Consider the following 23,042-nt stretch of genomic DNA (forward strand, 5'->3'; position numbering starts at 1 on the left):
TCAGTGGAACAGCATTTTTGCTTTTGAAATTTCAAATCAAGTTACCGACCTGGAATGTGGTCAGGATGGAAAGTTGCTGTGACAGTACCCACCTCTCTTGTGACCCTATAAAGAGTGGGCCTGAGTGAGGCCCTCAGTGCTCTCCTGGACTGCAGTGGGCAGTGACCACAAGTCTCCCTCTGTATGGCCCCTCAGAGCCAGTGAACTCTCATTTGCTGTATTTGGAGGAGCAGCAGTGACAACAGAGCATGGAATGGTGCCCCCCTTCCTTAAGGCTCAGCCCTTCAGCTACTGACAAGATGCAAAGGTATCCAAGGTACGTGCTTCAGTGAATTCCAGGGGGATTTCATACCTTGTACATACTCCTTCAGGACTGTGAGTGTGGATATGCTATAGAAAATGTACAATGGATACTGCTCTCTGAGATTCTCAGTACTGTAGATTTGCAAGTAACTCAGGCCTATGAGGGCGTTGCTGTTGTGCTTTTAAGAAATTCTGTATGAATCTTTAGTTAAATTGTTTTAAACTATGGAGTAAGTGCTGTTAAGTTTAAATGCTGTTAAAACTTCAGGCATAAACCATAGGTCAGATCTGGGGCTCAGTTTTGCAAGGGGGTCCACTCTGAACTTTGTGATTCAACAGGAGCATCTTCATTATTCCTTTTATCCATACCCTTTTCCATCCTTGCCCTTTTTGTATCCCCAGCATCCTCAGAGATACCTTTTGGTTGATTTTGGTTTTGGATTGATTGTAGATTTTAGTTTGCTTTTTCTCTGTGTGCTTTAACCACCTAGTAAATAGTGGAGTGAACCTTGTTGAATGGACTTTGTGACACTTTCACTTTTATATTACTCCTGGTTTTGCTGATGCCTTTGCTGGCAATTCTCTGAGTGACCTTAAAACACTCTTTAGTGCCAGTGTGAAGACTTGCTACTGCCAACAGCTCTACTGCAGTGATTCCTTGCCTATATTTCAAAGATTATTTCTCTCTCCAGTGTCATTTAGTTGGTGGAAACACCAACCAACTCCACACAGTATCAGCTCTGACACAAGTGTGAGTCGGGCCAAAGCCCATAGAGACAGCCTGCAGCAAACAGCCATGGCCAAACTTCTCTTCCAGGGGCAAAGATCAAGTTTTCTATTCCTGCTGCAGCAGTTACACAACAGCAGAATTCAGCAGTAGCAGGAATTGTCTTCAGGGCCCAAGTGCTTCAAGCACTGTTGTTCAAACACCCCCCTTTCCTGACCCTGCAGTTGTCTCCCTGACACAGCAAGGTGGTGCCTCTGCAAGTTGAGCAGATGAAGTTAAAAAATTGAAGAATTTACTTCCACAGAATCACTGAATAGTCAGGGTTGGAAGGGGCCTCTGGAGACCATTTAGTCCAACCCCCCTGCCCAGGGAGGGTCACCTGGAGCAGGTGACACAGGAACAAGTCCAGGGGGGTTTGAGATGTCTGCAGAGAGGGAGACTCCACACCCTCCCTGGGCAGCTGTTCCAGGGCTCTGCCACCCTCAGTGTACAGAAATTCTTCCTCATGCTGAGGTGGAACTTTTTGCATTATGTTTATGGCCATTGCTCCTTGTCCTGTCGTTGGGCACCACTGGAAAGAGCCTGGCACCGTCCTCTTGGCACCCACCCATGAGATATTTATATGCATTGATGAGATCCCCTCTGTCTTCTCTTTTCTGGACTAGAGGCCCAGCTCCTGCAGTCCCTTCTCATAACAGATGCTCCAGACCCCTCATGTTTATGGCCTCTGCTTGATCCTCTCCAATAGCTCCTTGTCTTTCCTGAACTGTGGAGACCAGAACTGAACACAGCACTCCCTCTCCAGGGCTGGGAACTTCACTTTTGAGAGGGTGCTCATTTCCAGGGGAAACAGATCATTCAGTGTGGAGCATTTTTAAAATCAGGTTCATCTTTCAGGTAACAAGCATAGTACCTTTAACTGACACCCAAACCACACAGCTATGGGGTAAGAATACCTTCTGTTCAACACATACATTGAAGTGAAACAGAACAGGGCTGTGCAACCACTCCTTCCTGCAAAATCGTTTCATACCTGAAGTTTTAGTCTGAGGAGGTCAAAAGCAGCAGAGGAAAACCTATTACCCATAACCTGCACACCCCAAACCCTTCAAGTGACTCCTGGCAGGGAAGCAGCCCCCTGATTTGTGCTCTGGAGGGGTTGGAAAGATTTACATTTCACTTCTTTTGCAGTTAGAGCTCTTTTATTGTTACCTTTCCTGGGTGTGTGTGGTTACAGGCACAGTCAGGGCTTGTCGTCGTCGCTGTAGTAGCGCTGCTTCATGGCTCGGTATTTCCTCAGGAAGTACAAAGCCTCCAGCTCCTTTATAACAAACTCTCCCCGGGCAATCAGTTGCTTAATTTTTTCAGGGTCTGTCTCATCTTTGTTTTTTAGAAAAGCTGCTTTCAAACGGGTTCTGAAGTAGTCTGCTCCTTTGGGATACTCCCTTCCAAGGTACAGCAGCTTGGAAAGAAAAGAATAATGTGTTTTTAATTAACTGAGTGCACAGTGAAAGGGGGTTCGTTTTCTGGTTAAGGAAGGTGCTGGTGGCATTTAAGACACTTACATTTTTGTACAGTTTTATCACTTCACTTCTTAAAGAATTGGCCATTCTCACATTTCAGTGAACTCTGTCCTTGTGTGATTTTTTTGGTTTGTTTGGGTTTTGTTACCTGAAGGATAATCAATTTGAAATTAGCCTTCTCTGTAAGTCAGTAAATCTCGCCTCAGCCATCCTAAAACTTCTGTATCCTGCTGAGCCCAGTTTGCTCTAATTCTGCTTCTTCTCTCTCTCTTCTTTCTTTTTCTTTCTTACTTTTTATTCCATTTAGTTTCTCATTGTCTTCTCCCCTTCCCCGTGAAACAGAAAACAATAAACTTCTAATAACTTCCAACAACTGGGACACTTTGTGCTGTTCAATGGCTGCTTTCTCACACCCTTACAATTCTGTACCTGCTGGCGTGGCTGCTTCTATAGTCTGCTAAAAAACTGTATCTTCATATACGTACAGATAAAGTGGTAAAGATCTATAAATAAAAAGACATATTTATGTATTTTATATATTTATATAGCAATGCTTATAATAGCATATTTTGATGTATTTTTATTTCCATATATATTTATGCATTACATATTCCTATATTGTATAGGTAGATATATCCATTTTATAAATACACACATATATTTTTGTAACTGTCGCACTCATTGCTTTTTAAAGGACCCTTTAAGTGCGTTACAAACGGAGACCAGCGTGCGCCGGCAAAACGTAAGGATAAGTGACAAAGTAACTGATTTGCTTATTTTAAAGACAAAATCACAGAATGGCTTGGGTTGGAAAGGACCTTAAAGATCATCTCCCCCCAGCTCCCTGACACCTTCCACTATCCCAGGTTGCTCCGAGCGCCGTCCAACCCGGCCTCGGACGTTACCAAACCACAGGCGACTGGAATCCAATCCAGCTCCCGCTGCGGGGCCTCCTGGGGCCGCCACCTCCCCCTGGCCCCGCCTGTCCCCCGAGGTCTCCCCAGAGCCATCCCCGGTTCCCGCGGATCCCGGCAAGGCCGGACCGGGACCTCACCCGCTCCCTCCCGGAGCCGCCGCGGCGCCGCTTTACGGCAGCGCCGGGAGCGCGCCCGGCCCGAGCCGCGCCTGCGCCGCCGCCGGGCGGGGCCTGTGCATCCGCGGGATCGCCGGCCTGAGGGAGACGGCCACGGGCAGCGCCACCGCCACCCGCTGGAGCCTGTGGAGATCCGCGGGATCGCCAGCCTGAGGGAGACGGGCACGGCCACGGGCACCGCCACCCGCTGCGGGACATGGTGGGGCGGGGAGGGGGCCTGGGGTACGGGTTACGTGGTGGACAGGGGAAGGATGAGGTGGCGGAGTGTAAAGCGGGTTGGTTCCTTGTTAGCTACCAAAGTCCCTGGAGGTGCAGAAAAGGCTTTAAGGCTAAAAGAAGCGCCTGAAGGACGCGTTATCTCTTGTGTGTAAATCTCCCGGTGTAAGTCCCTGTGCCGTGGTTTGTTGCTGTGGTTGCTCCGTGTGGAAGCAGCCGGCAGGTGGCTCTGACTTCTTGCCAGAATGGCTCTGTGCTAACAAACTTCATTCCAAGAGTCGTGTGTTAGTGGCTGATTTTCTTCAGTATTGAAATTATTGTCGTAGTTTTTCGATAGATTATCACATCCAGTTTTAACAGGATGGAAGTATTTTTTTAATTATTCCTTTCTAGCTGATAACGTTGTTGTCTGATGTTCCCTTTCCTTTTTTCCCCCCTTCTTATCTTTTAGGGTCCAAAACCAAAAAAAAAGGTAGGTAGGCAGAAACACGCTGTAATTCACTGTTGTGTTTATTTTTTTAATTTGATTTTTTGGTTTTTTCCTGAGGCAGCTGGCCAGGGTTCATTGAATCTGAAGGAGGAAGAGGCGTCTCCAGGACACCGAGCTTTTGTGCCTTTTGCAAGGGGGCCAAGTGTTCCTGCAGCGCTGCTGAGAGAGTGTGGCCGGTGCAGCCAGTGCTTGTCTGGCTTGGCAACGGGTGTCCAGGCAGAGAGGCCGTGTCCTGGCTCTGTCCCAGCCATGGTGTGTCAGCAGGACCGGGACAGTGACTGTCCCCTGTGCTGGGGCCACACCTCCAGTCCTGAGTCCAGTTCCCTCTGGCCCCTCACTGCAAGATGGACATTGAGGGGCTGGAGCATGTCCAGGGAAGGGAACAGAGCCGGGAAAGGGGCTGGAGCACCAGGAGCAGCTGGGAGGGCTCAGCCTGGAGAAAAGGAGGCTCAGGAGGGACCTTCTGGCTCTGTACAGCTCCCTGACAGGAGGGGGTGGCCGAGAGGCGTCAGGCGCTGGTCCCAAGGGAACAAGGGACAGGACAAGAGGGAACGGCCTCAAGCTGTGCCACGGGAGGTTCAGGTTGGGCATCAGGAGGAATTTCATCATGAAAGGTTTGTCAAGCATTGGAAGGGGCTGCCCAGAAATCTTTGGAATCCCCATCCCTGGAGGTGTCCAGGGAATGACTGGACGTGACACTCAGTGCTCTGAGCTCGGTGACAAGATGGGGATTGGGCCCAGCTTAGACTTGATGATCTTAGAGCTCTTTTCCAACCTGAATGATTCTGGGATTCTGTTATTTGAGCCATAGGCTAGACACAGAATAAGGGGAGTGAAGGGACAACAGGCAGAAGTCCATGGGAAACTGAGCTGCATAAATTTATCCTTTGGGTTATTCTTAATTCAGTGATAATGAAATTATTTACCCCAGCTGTGCATCTCACTCTTCTCAGTGCTCCATTAAGTCATAGGAATGTAAAAAGTAGTTGCCTAAAATGTGGTTGGAAGTAATTGAAACAGGCAGATTTTCCATTTTCAGTTTACTTATTTTTCAAAGTGAAAATATCAATTTCTTCCCTGAAATCCTAATGGATAGAAGTGTGAGTTTTGCTGACTGTTTTGGCATAATTTTGCAAACTAACACTTTGGTAACAGATGCGATAAGATGCACTCAGATTCCAGTGACACTTTATTGTCACCGTTGTGTTTGTCCCAGCTTCATGGCAATCTCTGTACTAAAAGTTGCATTCATTTATATACACTTATGTCAATATATTTATTGCCATGCCAAGTAGTGTGAAGTGAATAAGTAGTTAGTTATATCTGAATGTGTGATAGTCAGAATCAAAGGGTGAAATGAGAGTATCTGTAACACGCTTGGTGTGTGAAGAAGGACCAGCGGTCAGATAATTTTTGAGAACCTCAGATTTGAAATATAGTTATTCTTAGATTATGCTGGAGGTCAACAGTGAGCTGTCTGGAGTTGTAGTGAGATTTTATAACAGAAAAGAGAACTCTTTTGTATTTTGTGTTGTGAATTAGATGCTTCTAAATGCCAGGCTTGTCCCAAAATTTCCGGTATTTCCTAAAATGTTTGAAGCTGTAACATCTACTTTCTTAGCAGATCTGCCTGTTATTCAATTTCTGCATTAAACCAAAAGATTTTAATACTCTCATGTTGTGGCTGTGTTTGGGAATGTCTAGCATAGAAAAATACTTTGATGGTAAGACCTTAGCATAAAAAAGAGAAGAAAATTGAGTCCAGAATGTGCATTACTGTTCTGGAGGCTTCACTGGCTGTTTAGCGAGTCTAAAATCTTAATTGAGGGATCACATTGGAAGGGCAAAGTTACAGATTTATGGAACTGCCAAATTGTATTAAAATAATACTGACATTTGTTCTGTTCTCCATTATTGCAAACATGAAGTCCGGTGGCAAAGGTGGCAAATCAAAGAAAGAAAGGGAAGCGAAGCTGAGAGGTACTGTGCACTTCCTTCAGAGGGAATAGGATGGACAAATCATTTATTTTAAATGAATGGGCTGAAAGTAACATCATTAACTAGATGTGAATTGCTGTCTGTTTTACAAATACAAATGATTCTTCCCTCTTTTCTGGTGTGGGCCAAATTCCCTGTCCTTGATGCTGCGTCACACTTCCCTATCAGAGCAATACTCTCTTTTCTAGTTGTTCCTGCTGCAGTTAGGAAGTTGGGAAGAAATAATTTACCATTAATCCATCCTGGTGGGGGCTTAAGCATGCAGTGACTACCAGTGACTGCTAATCACTGTAAGATTTTGGGGTGGGAGTGGCAGCTCAGGTGGGCACAGGCAGATTTGGGAACTTGCCTCAGTGCAGCACACACACACTCTTGACATGATTTATTTGGAGGTGATGGCATCAAGTCACTTGAACATCGGGATTGAGGCACAGACTGTGCCATTTTAGACTAAAGGCTTAGAGGTTGAATCAGTTTTCACATCCTCTCTAATTTTCTAGTCCCTATGGCAGCAAAGAGAAGCCAGAACTGTGGAGTAGCAGATCCTGAAGAGGATTTCAATGAACAAACAGCTGTAAAATTAGAATTGTAGGAAACCAGTGGTTGTAGGAAAGAAGAAGAGGAATTTGGGATTAAAGCACTGAGTTTCACTCAGGACTTTGGATTAAGAACCTTTGTCCATTGAAACTGTAGATGGAGTGAGCAGTCCTGCTGCTGTACTTGCTGGTCCTTGTTTCTGCTTTTATCCTCACAGACTGATAGGGGCAGTGCCAGAGAGTGTGTTTTAGTAGCATTCAAATTAATTTGGATCAATCTCCATATGGGAGATTTCTGTGCAGTGAAAGATAAACATTTATGTTGCTCATAATGTTAATTTTACAGTAGTTTTATCATTACAGCTGTAACCAAATCATTTTTTAGAAATGATTTAGGAAAGCACAGTTATGCCCTTGATCTCTTTCCCAATCCTCAGCTGAAGCTCAATTACGAGCTGAACAAGAAGAAGCAGAAAGACTTGAAAGGGAGAGACTGTATCAAGAGCACTTGGCAAAGCTAGAGGCAAAGGTTAGTTTTTACCCAATGAAAAAATTTAATCCTATTTCTAAACTTGAGACAAGGCCTGTAAAACACTAGTCATTTACAGGAATTAATTTCCTTAATTAGCTTCCTAATATAGGAATTTATTTCCTTCCTTTCCTTATGTGTTGGGAACAATATTGAGGAAATTTTCCAATTTTGATAAATTTAAATGCATTATCTTTTATGATATGTGTTTCTTCACTTTGATTAAATGCCTTTTTTTTTTTCAATTTCCACTGTGCTTTCAACTGAATGTATTTTTCATGTTCCCCATGAGGATATTTGGTACAAATTCCTTAATTGGTTCCCTGCTCAGGCAGATACAGTGATTTGTGTTTGTATATATATGTATGTGTATTAGACTACGTATATTTATTTTTCTGAACAGTCTGGCATTCAGAACAAAAACTGATTGGTAATAGATAAATATTTTTGTGTTTAAAAAAGAAAAAAAAATATTTGCAACAAGCTAATTTTTTTTGAAAGAGTCACTCTTGTCTGCTCCTCTTGTACTTCACAGAATATTTTTTTCCCTCCTAGGGAGAAGGTGACCTTAAAATAATAGAAATTTAACGGGAAAAAAATAAAACTGTCTTGCACACTTTTTCCAAATGATGCTTACATTTTTAGCAGCTCCCATTAGAGCTGTCTCTGGGATGGTGTTATGGAGACTGTTCAAGTGAGAGGTTACAATCATATGTCACATTATGTTTATCATATGGCTCAGCAGCTACATATTGCAAACTACTGTAGTCTTCTCAATATGTTTAATACAAAAAGAAAGTTTTCAGTGTTTGGATTTGTTTAAATAATAACACATTCAAATATCCCAAATTTGTTTCTTCTGTGTAAAATAATTGTAAGAAATAAGCCAAATATTTAACTGCTCTGTTTGAGATATATATATATATATATTAACAGTATCAAGTAGAGAGGGAGTCCGAACTAGCAGAACTTCATTCACTGGAACAGAAGTTTCTTTCTGCACAGCAGTGGAAAATGGATTACAGAGAACAAGCCAAGGTAAGCTTTCTTCCCAAAATCTGCCCAGAGGTTTGGCAAGGGAGAGACTTTAGGAGCTTCCAGTTCTTGAATGTAGGTGTGTGCTGTGACAGCATTTTGAATTCTCTCTCAAAGCAGTGACAGGCCATGCTCACTTCTTTACTTTGGAGCACACAGAAAAGAAATGTCAGCAAAGAGGAGCCTGTTTGGTGATCAAAGTATCAATGCCCCATAGCTTACCCCAACAGTCACAAGGAATTGTAATTTGAGATGTTCTGGTATCTTCCTCTTTTATTTCTTTAGTTCATTCTACTTTTAACCATTTCATTAAAAAAAAAAAAAAAAAAAAAAAAAAAAGCAGCTCTGCCAGGGCTTAAAAAGAAATTCTGTAGAACATTTGTTTCAGTTGTTCCTGGATATCAAAAGTCATCATTCAGAGAGACAGGCTTGCAAGATTTTTGAAGGATGTGGCACAAACCCAGATCAGGGCTGGAAATGTATGAAAATGCAGCTAAAAGTTGATGGCTGCAGTTGAGGGTGACACCCATTGGTGGTTGAATCATCAAATCATCACCCAATGGCATTATGTACCTGTCAAGTTCAATTTTAAGTGGTAAGGTGCGGAAATAGAGTAAATTTCACTCTTGTGAGTCTTGCAGACACACCACTCAGTGACAGTCTGATAATGAGATTTGGTCAGGTAAGGAACCAAACGTTTCATATCCCACAGTCTTGTGGACACAAGGATTTTCTCTTTTTCTTGTGTACTGCTTAATCCTTTTAAAGTCTCTGCAGAAGAACTTCACAATCACAGGCTAAATCATGTTAGACAGAACTTCTGAAGTTCCTGCAGCTCAACCTCCTGCACCAAGCAGGGCCAAGTCTTATGTTGAATCAAGCTGCTCAGTTGGGTTTTGAAATATTTGAAAGTTGGAGGTACCACAGCATCTTTGACAGCTTTACCACTCTCACTGTAACAATTTTTCTCTGAATGCAATTGGCATTTCTCTGTTACAGCCTGTGATCATTGCCAGCTGTTGTTTATGGATGTTTTTGACAAACTAGAACTATTGATTTTAAAATAAGTCTGATAAAACACTGGTAGATTATGGGAAATGCCAGAGTTTCTGTTAGTCTGTTGTTAAGATTATTTAGGGCAAAGGAAATAGATAATAGCAGATTCTGACTTTCCACGTCTATTTCTGAACAATTTCAGTTTAGATGAAGACATGCATTTACAACTTACCATGAAATTTATCCTTTTTCTCAAAATAAGTGCTGTTACTTCTAAGTGTGTGACAATAAAAGTGAAGCTCTCTTTTCGGTGCAAAGATGTAAAAAAAAAGAAATCAGATGTCTTACTGCTGAAAATTGATCAGTCTTTTATACAGGAGTTTCCAGTGCACTCAGCACTCCCCTATTGTTGCTTTGTTTGAAGTCAGTAGGAATGCTGATGGGAGTGGTTGGGAATGCAATCCTCTAAGTGCTTTTGCTTTAAAAGATATATTTTCCTTTGTAATGGAGTTTTCAGTAACATGGGGTTAATAATCTTCACAGCAAACAGGAGGGCAATGTTTCATTAATATCCTATTCTATGGATGCAAAAAAATCCATTGTGGGTGATAAATTGTTCCCAGGAGCCAATGTTAGGCTTATGTTTGGCATTAAGTGGGTTTAGTCTGCCACTGACTTTTTTTCTTTCCACCACTTACAGGAATGACCAAGAGTTGATTTGAAAATAAAATTATTTAAAAAACCCACTAATCTAGGATTTCACATTCCTACCAGGGGTTTCTACAACAGGAGAATTAATGCTGGTAAGGGAGAGGAAATCTCCTTCAGGGGCAGAGAAAGGAGAAATAAACATGTTGCAGTAGAGGCTCTTAAATTTATTGCCATTGTAGGAATGTTCAGTTTTCTTGGTGGAATCTGATCTGAGACCTACCTGCCTCTTCCACCTGCACGTTTCTCATTTCTGTTCTCAGTCATTTTATTCTTCCAGCCCCTCCCTTGTGGCAGCTACTGAATTCATTGCTTTTGTGGAGCACCCACTGATAAATAGGTATAAACAGCAAGTGTGAGGTGGGCAGAAGCATCTTAACACATTAATATCAAAGCAAACCATTTTTCCTGGCATAGGAAAAATAAACCAGGTGGTGTTAGAATCCTGTCACTATAATATATTTGTCTTTCAGAATCCTCCTTTTTCTTGCAGTAGCAGTGTGCAGCACACCTGTATCCACTTTTCTCTGAACTCTTCTGTAGTGGGAGCATTACCTCAGCTGTGATGGGACTCCTGACCCCACTGTACCTCAGGAAATCAACACTTTCATGAGCTTGTGGCGTGACGACCACGATGAGGATGTTCAGCTCGTGATGGAGAAGGAGGAAGTGGTCCTAAATGTAAGTGTTAAAATGGTGTGTTTCGGTTGAAGTTTAACATAGCCTTAACAGCTCCCTCTAACTCGGTTTTCCCTTTTTTTCGTGGCCAAATGACTGAAAGATCTTCAACACCTAGAAGTTCTTCAATTTTTCTATTTTTATTTCATTACAGATTTATTGTTAACACGAAGAAGATGTGTATTGACTCTCAATATGCATTTAAGGGATTTATGTGCTGTGTTTCTGTACTGAGGTCTATCATTCCAACACCCATATTCCTTTGCATTTTAAACCAGAGCATACAGGCTCATGTCAGATAGAAATGCTTTGGTGGACAACAGCCTTATTTTGTAACACTTGAGCCACTAAAATGTCATGTAAGAGCAAAAGTTCCCAGAATTGATTTTTACCAACAGAAGTCAGCAGCCACTGATAGCTTGTGAAGCAATTTTAAGCAATCTGTGCCTGCTCTGTAAATTTAGGAGTTTGTTTTATGCTGACTTTATGTTGTTTTTCAGGAAGTTAAATGAGGTCTTCTTGAAACTGGGGCGGGGGGGTGGGGAATTGCATGTGTAATACAGGTTTATTTGGGCTGGTTTGGTTCTGGTAGGTAGATTTCCTATCTGTCTATTAAAAAAAAAAAAAAATGTTATTTTTGTGACCAAAATCTGTTTAGGTACAAAGGAGGTATGTTTGCCCCATTTTTTATGACAGAACAGACAATATGTTAAAGATGGTGTCAAAACAAATACTTTTCCCATGTAAATGTCTTCTAGTTGATTGAGAAGTTTGAGTATCTTCTATTGGAGGCATCACCAGATGAGATCACAGAAAAACAACGAGACCAGTACCTGGAATTTATTTTGCAATTGCAGGATCTGCTTCATCAGAAGTACAATGAGGCTACACAGAACCTGCTCAAAGTGAGTGAGATTTACTGCTTCAAAGTTGTGACAGGTGCACATAAGTGTAACTCCAAGTGTTCTTTAATGATGGGTGGCTTTGTTTGGTCCTGAGATGAGTCTGTGAGTTCCCAAATCATGTTTATAGCACTTGCCAGACTTTGCAATTATTCAAAATTCCTGAAAATCTGAACGTTACAGTGGAAAATCTCATCAATAAGTCAGACAAGAATAAACTACTGGGAAGTTTTGAGAGATTTGGAGATGATGAAGACAAGAGGTGGTGTATGAAATTTGTTGACAGTACCGAAATAATGTAGATGTGAAAAGCAGCTCATAAGGTTGCCTTGTATACATTTTTTTAATACAAGTTCATGTGATTAAAATATTTTTGAAACTTAGCTCTTGGGAAAGGTGAAGAGTATTTAAACAAGAAAATGAAATTGTGCTGGAGAGTCAGTTTTTTGAGCTGCATGTGTAGGTAGTGACCTTGCTCTCTCAAGAATATTAATCAAATATAGACAAGTGTGTTTAGCAATGGAATATTAGTGAAATAGTGAACCAGTTGTACGTGCACAGTCAGACCTCCCTGGAAATTAAGAAATGTTGAATTCTTGTTTGTTGAATTTAGGATTAAGCTCCCAATATAATCATTATTACACAAGTTCAGTGTTGCCTTAATGATAAAATAATCTGTGAAATGACTCTGGAGTAGGAGTCCACTATTGCTCAGGAAATCCTTTTTTTGTCAATTTTTTAATAATTTATTCTGAGAATTAGGGAAATAATGGAAGAATCCGTATTTGGAAGCACTTGACTCACAGAATTTATGAAGTCAGAGGAAAAAAAAGGAACATAGTTCAAATTTTAAGAAACAGATTTGAGTTTATAACTGTTGTTCTTTAGTGCATAAATACAACACAGCTGGGCTTGGTCTGGTGTATTTTCATTCTTATATATATTTTTTATTAATTTATTCAAGTAAATGTAGGTCAATCAAAGTGAAATAAATAACACATGTTTTAATTGGCTTTTTTCTTTGTAGACAGCTAGTATGTATGAAGATTCTGAAACCGGGAATATGCACACAGTCATAAAGAATAAAAATAGTACTTTCTGTATTTGGGTCAATCTGAAGAAGAAAGCAAGGTACAGCACACTGAAATTATTAATTTGAAATGAGGCCTGGCTTTGTTGAGTAAACACCAAGAGTCAATTTCACATCATCTTTTTGTTGTTGTTGTTGAATAGCATCCATTCTGCAGTCTCTCAATGCTGCTGTTGCTAAGGAGTGGTTTAGAGATACATAAATTTCTTTCTTAAAATGCAGCAGCAGAACCCTGTCACTGCCAGAAAAATTTGAAAGAAAAACAATAAAGCTCATGCATAGAATTGAAATTCCTCTGGAAGCAGTGTTTCTTGCTGATGCATTTAATATTTTCTAAGTTGTTCCTGTTGTTTGCAAAGCAGTGAATGATACTTTGTGCTCAGTTAGAGAAAATATTTTAGAGCCTGGGATGCACTATAATTTCTGAATCTTGAGTTTTGTGTTTTTATTGGATTACCATTTAAATAGTACATTCTCAAAATGACATTTTTGAGCAGACTTCTTACTCCCACTCCATAAATATAAGGAATAAGGTTTTAAAAGGACTTTAGCTTGACTAAGGACCTGTTGCTGTGAGTTTTGTTAAGATAAGTAGAAGGGTGGGTGCTAAGCAATATCAGACTGACCTGCAGGAAAAGCCCATATGGGTTAAGTGTTAAAGCCTTTTAGCCAGCAGAGAGATGCACTTTAATTATTCCACCAACAATTAAAAGCTAAGTGTTGCTTTACTAGAAGATTTTTAGAACTTGTGACCAGCTTATCTGACCCAAAATTAAATATTATTTGAATTATTTCAAAAGCTGCTGGGAATGATGTAACAGCTGTGCAGGGATTTTTCCAATAAATGAGTTTCACCAGGAATGTAGTTTCTAGAAGAGCTGCCACCTGATCCTGCCTCATTGTCATCCTGTCACGACTTATTTTTGAAACTCCTGATCCCCTTGCTGCAGTTGTGGCTGTGCTGGAGGGGCTGTGCTGTGGGATGTGTGACATCCCACAGCGTTTCTCAGATGCTGCAACAAATCCCCAAAGAGATTTGACCCTTTGTGAGGAGACACCAAGTGAAGTGCTGCCAACCTCACCAGGGCCTGTTGTTGTTGTTGTCACTGCCCTTCCCAGGTTGAAGAACTTTGTGTTCCAGGGGGCAGGACATGCCTTTGACCTGCCCAAATCTCTGGCTCTGAGCAGCGTGGCCGTCCGTGTGTTGCACACCCGCTACGACCACTTGTCTCCCCTGTGGGTGCAGTGCCAAGGGCTGCCCAGGCAGGAAGCCTCAGACACCAGGGACTTAGCTGAGCATCCAAAAGACTCTGGGAAAGAACGAGGAGAAGACGAGGAGGAGAAAGGTGAGGAAGAACCCAGCGTACCTGCTGCAGAAGAAACGAGTTCTCAGGGGAGAAAGGTAAGTAAAAAAACCTATTCAAAGGATAATCTACACTTGAAGCTCAGTCACAGCGCCCTGTGCAGGACAGCCAAATCCTTAAATGTTTCATAGGAAAAGGCGGCTTGTGTCAACAGTGTCATAGATCTTCTCAAGGGAATGGAAAGTAGAAAAGGAAGTTTGGACAGGGTGTGCAGTTGGCATTTGGTTGGTGGTTTAAGAGAAGGATCAAGCATGAAGTGCCATTGAAAGATATTTCTATAAATATCTGGCACATGTACAGATGAATGGATTCTGCTTCTGCAAAACTGACAGCCCCACAAAATCCCTGCAGGAATCCAATTTTAGGGAAATTTGCAGTGTGCAGAGTAAGATTCAGAGTTCAGCAGGTGTTGGCTGTCCAGATGTCTGGCTGCTCCATGTCTGTGTGCTGACCCTTTGCGCTTTGAAGGCTTTTCAAATACTATTTCTGGCTGCCTGTCCTCTTCCTCAGCTCTCTTCCATGGAATATGTTGGCTTTAGGTGTGATGGAACTTGCTTGGTTTTAAGTTGTCCTTACAGCATTTGGGGTTTTCACTTTGTGTATCACCTGTGACTTTCAGATAAATGCCTGGTGTTCTCTACCTGAAGTTTCTGCAGAAATAACTGAGAAAACATCAAGTTTTAGGCCTACTTACCATGTTTGGAGCAATTTCACAGGATATTCTGAGTGGAAAGGGACCCACAAGTATCCTCTACTCAGCTCTTAATGAACGAATTCTGGGGTCCATGCACAGATCCAATGGGGATCAAACGGGGTTCATGAGCATGGCTTTTCTCCTTTTCAGTCCATAACGCCTTTGTAATGAATCAGTGCTTGTAATCCTGTGTCTCTTGGTTCCTTCTTTTCTTTTTTTGTATGAAAAATCAAATCTTCTGGCACTTTTCACCTACATTTCTCAGACTTTCTTTATGCTCCTTCATTTTATTCCCTCTCTTTTTCTTTCTTACCCATTTTGTGAATTTTCCTCTTCCCTCAGAAGGCTCCACTTCTCTCAGCTTCTGTCCTCTCACCTCCTGTCCTCTTGGAGGAGATGTGTGTTGTTCCCAGGTGCTGGCAGGCACAGCCAGGGCACAGAAGGTGCTGTGCCTCCAGAGGAGTCTGCTGTGGCATGGATGAATCCCTGTCTGGGTTGGACATTTGTCTGGAAATCCAGGGAATTGTTTCTCAGCATCCTCCTGTCTGGCTGTGCCTTGAGCTCCCCCACATTGCTGTGTGTAAATAACAATGAAATACAGTGTGAAAGGGGATAAATATCATGGGCCAGGCACAGGCCAAAGCCACAGGTGAGGCTCTGGCACAGTTTCAGTGTTGGTTTGGATTCAGTCTCAACTTCCGTTTTACTTGGTGCCATTCTGCTGGCTGTAAAATCAGCAAAACCACAACTTTTGAGTGCACTCTGCTGAAAAAGGGTTGGGTGCTAGTGCTTGTTTGGTACTCAGGGAGCTCAAGATGGAATTTGCTGTGGAAATGCAGTAATTACTTTGTCTCTATAAATCCAGTTCCAAATCAGAGAGTACCTTTAATCAAAACACTTTTGCTAGCTAGGTAGAAATTACTTCTCTTACAACCGTGACCCTGTAGCAAGATTGGTACAAATGTTGCTGAATCCCTTCTCCTTAGGCCTCCTTGAGGGAGGGGATACCTTCTTCATTGTGTTTGTCTCTGACTAATGGAATCTTGCTTTTTGTCTAGGAGAGTGCTGCTTCACTGAAAGAAAACAGCAATAACACAGATGATGTAAAAGAGACAGAGGAGAAAACCGAGCAAAATTCAGACACCTTGGATGTTCCATCACAAGGTATTTGGTTAGTTTTTACGTGCAGGACTAAAAAAGTACTTAGGCTAAGTATTTTCTATGTTAAAAATTGTTCACTGTAAGGGTGAAGAACCTGAGCACAGGTTGCCCAGAGAAGCTGTGACTGCTCCATCCCTGGAAATGTCCAAGGCCAGGCTGGATGAGGCTCTGGAGCAGCCTGGGATAGTGGAAGATGTCCTGGAGGCTGGAACTGGACTTGAAGGTCTCATCCAACCCAGGCCATTCCATAATCCATGGAAACACTGCAGTGTCTCCATGTGAATAAAGCAAAGTTTATAAATATAGGGATATTTTGATAACATTTGAGTTTTGCTGACATTTCTATTAATGATTGTTACATGTGGAGAGATAATAGGGCAGATGGGAAAATGGAGTTTGCCCCCACACTTATTTTTATTATTTATGCTTATGTACATGTTGATCATGTTTGTATAGATAGGTGTATTATTATACATATGTTTATGTGTGAGACACACAATCTTTATGAACCTGCCAGGCTCTGGGGAGATTTACTTCCTCAATAAATGATGATTCCAATGCTTATCATGGTAGGCATTGGTGTAGTGTGGGGTGTTACTGAGTATTCCCTAAATGGGTGCTTAAAGTGAGAGGGCCTAATTCTAGGAAATAAAACTGTTTATCTCTCCCATGTAAGTTACAAATTTCTCCAGTGTTGTGGTGTCATCCTTTGGTTTAATTAGAGTGAGTTTTCTTGTGCTACTGACTTAAATAAAACAACTGCAAACAACTATTACCATAATTTAGCTCCACTTTACGGCCTTTTTCTTCTTTCCCACCCCATGACACTTTGGACTGAGCACCATCCAGTGAACCAGTTGTCAGACTAGATCCTACAAGCAAGGTTTTCAAGAGATTATAAAGGACTTGGGCCTCATGTGGAGGAATTTATATTTTATTTCTGTCAGACTTTGAAAAACCCTACCACAGTATTAGGTGAAGTGGATGTGCACAGATACAAATTACACCTGAGTGTTTTCCAGCTTGTTCATCTGTTTTAATAAGGAAAGAAGGAAAAAAACTGTTTTTTTCTGGCATGTTCATGGTTTGCAAACCCTTTCAATCACTTTTGAGAATAGCAGTGAAAGGATGCTCAGTTACCTTAAGTTCAAAACAAGAAGCCAGGTAAATGAGGGTTAAAAACCAGAAGTGCAACAACAGAGTGACAGTTTCTCTGAATTTACCCTTATTGTGCCTCTATTGAGGAGATTAATTACCTTGGGATAATAAATAGTTTCTTTAGAAGATACCTATATATTTTTGTATTATTATTTTAAAAACCAAGTTAAAGTATAAGCTGCCACTGTTGAACGCAGTAAAATGTTTTTTACTTCTGGTAAGTTGGTTGTTCAAAATATCTGCAAAAGGACATTATGGTGGTGTGTGAGACAGTGTAGTCTGCAGAATGTATCTAAATCTGACATAAAATTAACACCATTGTCACTTTTAAATATTTTTTAAAGCTTGAAGACAATTTATAGAGAGAGTTGTCATTTTTTGATATGGTCTTATTCTCTCAGAGCAAATTTCATAACAATTACAGTAGCTGTTTCTACAGTATTGAACACTTTTTTCTTGATTCCTGTCAACATTAACTTCTCCTGTTCCATCCTTTGTGATGTTTTATGTGGGCTGGTTTGGTTTTTTTAAAGAAAATATTTATGGCTATTTTTGTCCACAGTGTTTCTGCCTTTTACTAACATTTTCCAACTAATTAAACACTAAGTTCTTACATTTGTGATATATAAGTAATTATGCACAGAAAAAAAAAAAAGGAATTATCTTTGTTATCTGAAAATTGTGTTTCATGTCAAATCTCTCTTGCTCTTCATAATTACCATGTCTTTCACCTTCAGCTCATGGCCTTTTAGTGCCTTATTTTTATATATCTTTTTATTTGTTTCATTTCTTTTTATATCAATACAATCTTACTAAACCTGTCCAGAATCTGCTGTATTATTGTGCTTGTGAAACGCTTCTGTGGATAATTATGGACGCATTTTGTCAGTAAATCCTTATTCCTATAGAAATCATTTGAAACTGGCCACAAATCCAAAAGCTCGGCCCCAAATCAAGAAGTGCTTTTCCCTGCCCAGCTCTCCGCCTTTCCCCACGTTTCAGAGATTATTGAAGAGCACCGGCAGATGGGGCTGGAACGCTGCAGTGAAGCACTTCCAGCACAGAGTGAATGCCGAGAGGGGTGGGAAAGGTCGGTGAGTTTGGGCACCGGGTCAACTCCTGCTGTCTGCTGGGTTTTTCAGAAGAGGATGCCCTGCTGCAGGAGGAGGCAGGAGGCAGAGGAGAGGCACCACAAGTCGCTGATTTGCAGCAGCTGGTGCCCCTGGGGGGTGTGTACCACATCGCTGCCCTGCAGCTGCCGCCCCAGGTCCAGGACGTCGGGGACTGGAGCATGGTGGAGGTGAGGGAGGAGAGGGATCAGCCCCTGCTGCCCTGGGCCCCCTGAGGAGCTGCTCCTGGGGCTTGTCACCGCCGTCACATGCACTGGACACGACTTCCTGAGCAGCAAACTAACGAGGCAAGGTTTGCAAATCATCAGCTTCTCATATGAGAAAGGTAAAAGCACGGTGCTACCAAAAATCACTGCTGGTGCAGCTCCAGGCTCTTCAGGCTGGTGGAGGACTGTGGTCACTGTGTTCTGGTTTCCTCTAGTGCTGACTTACCCACAAATTGCACTGTGAAGCTGGAAACCTTTAGTAAGCAAAATTCCCAAAGAGCCAAACTCAGAGAGCAGGACTGTGGGCAGGGAAGAGCCTGGATGCTCATCCCCAGCCCCTGTGACCTCCCCTTCCCTCTGACACTGTGGGGACAGGGTGCAGTTACACCTGCTTTTGCCTCCCAGCTGCTCCTGGTTTCTGAGGCTGTGGATCTGCTGGAAATGGCTGTGCCCATGGCCCTGCCTTGGGGCTGCCTTCAGCAGCACAGGAAGGGTTCCAAGGCCTCATGGTAGCAACTCTTCTACTGCCTTCAAAGTTGTAGTTGGAAATGTGCAATATTAGCAAACCAGTTTAAATGGTGCGTTAAAAAACTTTGCAGTGGTTAGATGAACTCAAAGACAAAAACCTGCATTTTCTGATAAATCCCTTATCTGTCCTTTTCCTCTCTTGCTAAAGCTGCTGGATGTTGGATTGGAGGTGTATCCATATTCCCCAGACAAGGCTGAAGATGGCACACAGGCAGCAGTACAGATAACCCTGAGGCTCCCTGATAATGTGATTTATTTTCAAATGCCTGTGGTTGCCCGATGGGATCCTGCAGGTACAAACTTAGGACATAAATTTATTTTAAATTTCAATAGTGGAATTTATACCTGAGATGGACTGTTGTTACAATCCAGCTGTAAAGATAAGGGCCAGGTTGAAGCCCAGAAATAGTTGGGGGACTTCAATGTGAATTGATTGGGGTTTTAAATTTTTTTTATTTTTATTACTTTTTTAGTTTTGTTTTGCTTCAGCATTACTGCCAGAAGCCTTCCATGTACATCATTGTATCTTTCCATCCTCTTTGTCCAGGCCAGCAGTGGAGAACTGATGGCATCAGCAACATAACCTATGAAGCAGAAGAAAAGAGCATCACCTTGGGGATGGGTGCCTTTTATACAGTAGCCCTTCTCCAGGATGCTCACCTGAACCTGCCCTATCAGGCCTGGGAATTGCACCCTGCTGGTGTGGATGAAGGACTCTTCACAGTTACTGCAGTCTTTGCAACCATTCAGATACAGATTAAGGTACTGTCAATAGTTTTTTTTTAATCAAACATTTGTAGTTTAAAACACCCCCATAATTATTACAGTGTCCCTGATTAAGAATGTGGGATGCTTCCACAAGAGCAATTTGAATCTCTCTTCCTTTCCAAGCACTGCACTGGTTATTTAATTTCAATTATTTACTATGAGTCCTGTTCCACCTGTTAGAGACCTGAAAATTACTCCTCTCCCCTCCCAGCTCTACCAAGAGAAATTAAAGCATTTCTAACAGCCTAGTACTAATATTCCTTGTTTCTTCTCAAAGTTCAAGCTACACGTGATTATCCATCTGTTCATTGCTGTACAAATCAGTACACCAGTGTCATTTCTCAATTCCTACACAAAGCTGGCTTTCTTCAGGATCTGTAAATGAAAGGTCACAGCCCAGGGTAGCAGATGATGTGGGTAATACCCAGCATAGCAAAGATATCAGCATTTGAAGCCTAAAGCAGAAAGTAGCTTCCATGACCAGTAAGTTGCTTTCACTGGTTTGTACAACAGGATAATCAGTGTATGTTGGCTTCAGTAGTGGTGGAAAAGGAGGAGGTGCTTTCCCACATCACAGGAAAATGGATGAGTCCTTTTGCCCTCAGAGCAGCTTTGAAAAGAGCTGGAGTGAACATTTTCCCAGCAGAGTACTCTCCCAAGTATGTCCCTGTGCCCAGGAAGGTGAGTGCCAGAGAGTTTCCTGGTGGTTTTTGCCCATTTTTCACTCAGGTCACCCTTTGCTGCACTGGGACCTGCTGTGCTGCCAGCTGAGCCAGGGACTGAGTAAAGCAGGCCCTGACATTGCTGTAACACAGGGAAATAGAGTGAGATCTGTTCTGTCTGTTTGTCCTTGTGCACTGCAGGCTGCCCTGGCAGAAGTGAAGGCCTATGAACAGATGGCTCTGCTTGCACCTGCTTTTGCTTTTGCTCACAGCAAGTGGAATGGAGAAGCAGGGCCAGAGCAAGTTGTGTTCAAGGTTTGTGGAGTCAGACCAGCCCAGCACTGACCCCTGCCCCAGTCAGAAACAATTAACTCACCCATGGTGGCCTCAGCTCAGTGTCTCACACTGCACCTGAGAGACCTCTCAGGGGACACAAGTCCCAGCAGCAAAGACACTTGCTGAGGAAAATGGGACTGAGAAGTCACCAAGGGAGGCTTTAGCCAGAGCTTCATGCTCCTCAGAGGCCCCTTGAAAATCGGGAATCTGCTCTGCCAGCTTTTTAAAGAACAGCTGGGACTTTCTTCCTACCTGTAGGGTCTCCTTTGCTCCCTACTAAAAAGGAGGGAATAAGCAACCTCAGTATTGATTTGTCTCACCTGTGAACTAAAACATGTGGTTAAAACTTCTCCCAGCCAGCCAAACACTCCCACGTGTGGCTGGAGAAAGGTAACAGCCCACACTGCTGAAAGCTGGAGTGGCTTCCTCACTCAAGGGTTAAATGCATGTGACACAAGTATTAGAATTTGTACTCTGACAGTGGCACAGGCTTCACCTCACAGAGCATTCTCTCCTGCCATAGGTAAGTGAACATCTTACAGCAGGTTCTGCCAAAGACAACGACTGGTCTCTTTATATGTTCAGTGGTGAGAAAGTACAAACCCTCAAGCTCACTGAAACCAGTGAAGCTTTTTCAGGAGAGCTGGAAGAAGAGTCTGAATTTCACTCCACACTCTACCATATGCTGAAGGATTCTGCCAGCAGTGAAGCCATGGATAGAGTGGAAAGAGCTGGCTTCCTGTTTATTGATTCTGTGTATCAGCTGCTCCTTGCTACCAGAGTTTTAGCATACTCTTAGATACTACTGCGTGCTTTCCTTTAAAACTTTATTATCAGAAGCTTTCAATATAGTTACATTTCAAGTCTTAAATCCTTTTATATTCAAATCATTGAAACAGGTTCTAAAATTCAAACATTTTCTTTGTTCAAGCAAAATAAATTCTTTGTTCTCTTGTGGCTAGACCACCTAGACATGTTTATTGTTAGCTAACATTCAAAGTCGCTATTCTGTTGTAAACCTCAACAGAACTGAGACCCTTTTAGCTACTTTTAAAGATGACTTTTGTCAGAATGGGAAAAAGGTACCTTTTTTTCATTTAAAGTCATGCTTTAAAGAAAAAAAGTTCATATCTTCCCCAAAAAATACCCACAACCCAACAAAACAGATCCAGACATGTAACCTTAAATAAGTCCCGGGCTCCCCTCCTGTCCCGCAGGGGCTATACCGGGGGAGGGCCGTGGTGTTGCAGTCCTGTGTAGGGCCACAGCAGCTGCTGCACCGACGTCCAGGAGTCCCCCGTGCCCACGGGGGCAGCATCTGCTGGCCTCTGCAGGGACAGCCCCGTCAGGAAGCTCGTGAGAGCAGCCAGCAGCACCAGGATGGACATGGACACCCAGAGGGTTTTGTTGGCGTTGCAGAAGGAAGCCTTCAAGTGGGATGCCCACGCTGACATCAAACCGTACCTGGGCAGGGCAGGAACGAACAGAGCCCTTCAGTGGTTCTTCAAAACGTGCAACTCTTCCCACTCCACCCCAAAAAGCCTTAAGGCAAACTAGATCCCACAAACATCAGAAATGACAGGTGTTACTGTTCTGGGAGCTGGGCAGGGGGACCTTCTGTTCTGAGTTTAAAACACAGCCAAGAAGCAAATTCTGGATAAGCTGACCCAGCTCACCAGTCCACCCATGCTCCCTGTACCTCACACTGGGTTCCCAGAGAGCATTTCCCAGTCGCTGGTCACTGCCCACAATGGTCAGAGGAGAAAAGATCCCAGGGAAGCCACGACATCTCCACTTGCAGCTTTTTCCTATCAAGTACCCTGGAGTGAGTGCAGTGACACCTGAGGATGGAGAGGCAAAGAGACCTGGAGAGCCCATATTTCAGAATGATGCTTGTTTGAAGGTTTGTCCAATATTTGGTGCTTTAGTCCATTTTGTGTGTGCTTTTCATTTTTAATGGATGTTTGAAAATTAAAAGGCATTGTCCTGATTAAAATGAAACTTAAAATTAAATATTATCTTTTTGAAATTAAACATTAAAAGGCATTGTCTAGAGTATGGCATAATTTTTAATGTTTTTTTCATATTTTGTAGAAAAAAATTCATGCTTCATACTTCAGGACACACAGAAGCTCTATTGACCGTCCCACACCAGGCAGTCAAAGTGCACAGTAGTTAATTGGATTAGTGGTTGTGTGAAGAGTAATACTT

At 42.4% G+C, this 23,042-nt stretch overlaps 2 protein-coding genes across 11 annotated transcripts; one reads left to right on the forward strand and one right to left on the reverse strand.

The window, feature by feature from the left end:
* Positions 1-2,152: 2,152 nt before the first annotated feature.
* ETFRF1 (electron transfer flavoprotein regulatory factor 1) lies at positions 2,153-3,670 on the reverse strand. 5 transcript variants are annotated; one of them, XM_066183771.1, is made up of 4 exons: positions 3,608-3,635; positions 2,983-3,056; positions 2,596-2,701; positions 2,154-2,492 (listed from the first exon to the last, which is right to left on the reverse strand). In XM_066183771.1, the coding sequence occupies exons 3-4, from the start codon at positions 2,638-2,640 to the stop codon at positions 2,274-2,276; spliced, it is 264 nt and encodes an 87-aa protein (XP_066039868.1). In that variant the 5' UTR covers positions 2,641-2,701; positions 2,983-3,056; positions 3,608-3,635; the 3' UTR covers positions 2,154-2,273. The 5 variants fall into 5 exon arrangements, with proteins under 5 accessions (XP_066039869.1, XP_066039868.1, XP_066039867.1 ...); XM_066183772.1 differs by lacking the exons at positions 2,983-3,056; positions 3,608-3,635 and adding an exon at positions 3,459-3,536 and having other exon boundaries at positions 2,153-2,492; XM_066183770.1 differs by lacking the exon at positions 2,983-3,056 and having other exon boundaries at positions 3,608-3,670.
* A 64-nt stretch (positions 3,671-3,734) lies between these two features.
* Positions 3,735-23,026, forward strand: LOC136289710 (dynein axonemal intermediate chain 7-like). Of its 6 annotated transcripts, XM_066183762.1 has the most exons (16): positions 3,735-3,845; positions 4,314-4,334; positions 6,281-6,332; positions 7,324-7,415; positions 8,352-8,453; positions 10,698-10,835; positions 11,591-11,737; positions 12,762-12,865; positions 13,944-14,226; positions 15,941-16,046; positions 18,344-18,501; positions 19,214-19,358; positions 19,613-19,827; positions 20,347-20,514; positions 20,697-20,810; positions 21,355-23,024. In XM_066183762.1, the coding sequence occupies exons 1-16, from the start codon at positions 3,843-3,845 to the stop codon at positions 21,628-21,630; spliced, it is 2,124 nt and encodes a 707-aa protein (XP_066039859.1). In that variant the 5' UTR covers positions 3,735-3,842; the 3' UTR covers positions 21,631-23,024. The 6 variants fall into 6 exon arrangements, with proteins under 6 accessions (XP_066039859.1, XP_066039860.1, XP_066039858.1 ...); XM_066183763.1 differs by lacking the exons at positions 3,735-3,845; positions 4,314-4,334 and adding an exon at positions 4,599-4,604; XM_066183761.1 differs by lacking the exons at positions 3,735-3,845; positions 4,314-4,334 and having other exon boundaries at positions 4,631-6,332.
* Positions 23,027-23,042: the final 16 nt, after the last annotated feature.

Source organism: Chamaea fasciata, unplaced genomic scaffold (genome assembly GCF_029207755.1).
Source record: "Chamaea fasciata isolate MVZ Bird 193981 ecotype frontalis unplaced genomic scaffold, bChaFas1.0.hap1 SCAF_5, whole genome shotgun sequence".
Lineage (NCBI taxonomy): Eukaryota > Metazoa > Chordata > Aves > Passeriformes > Sylviidae > Chamaea > Chamaea fasciata.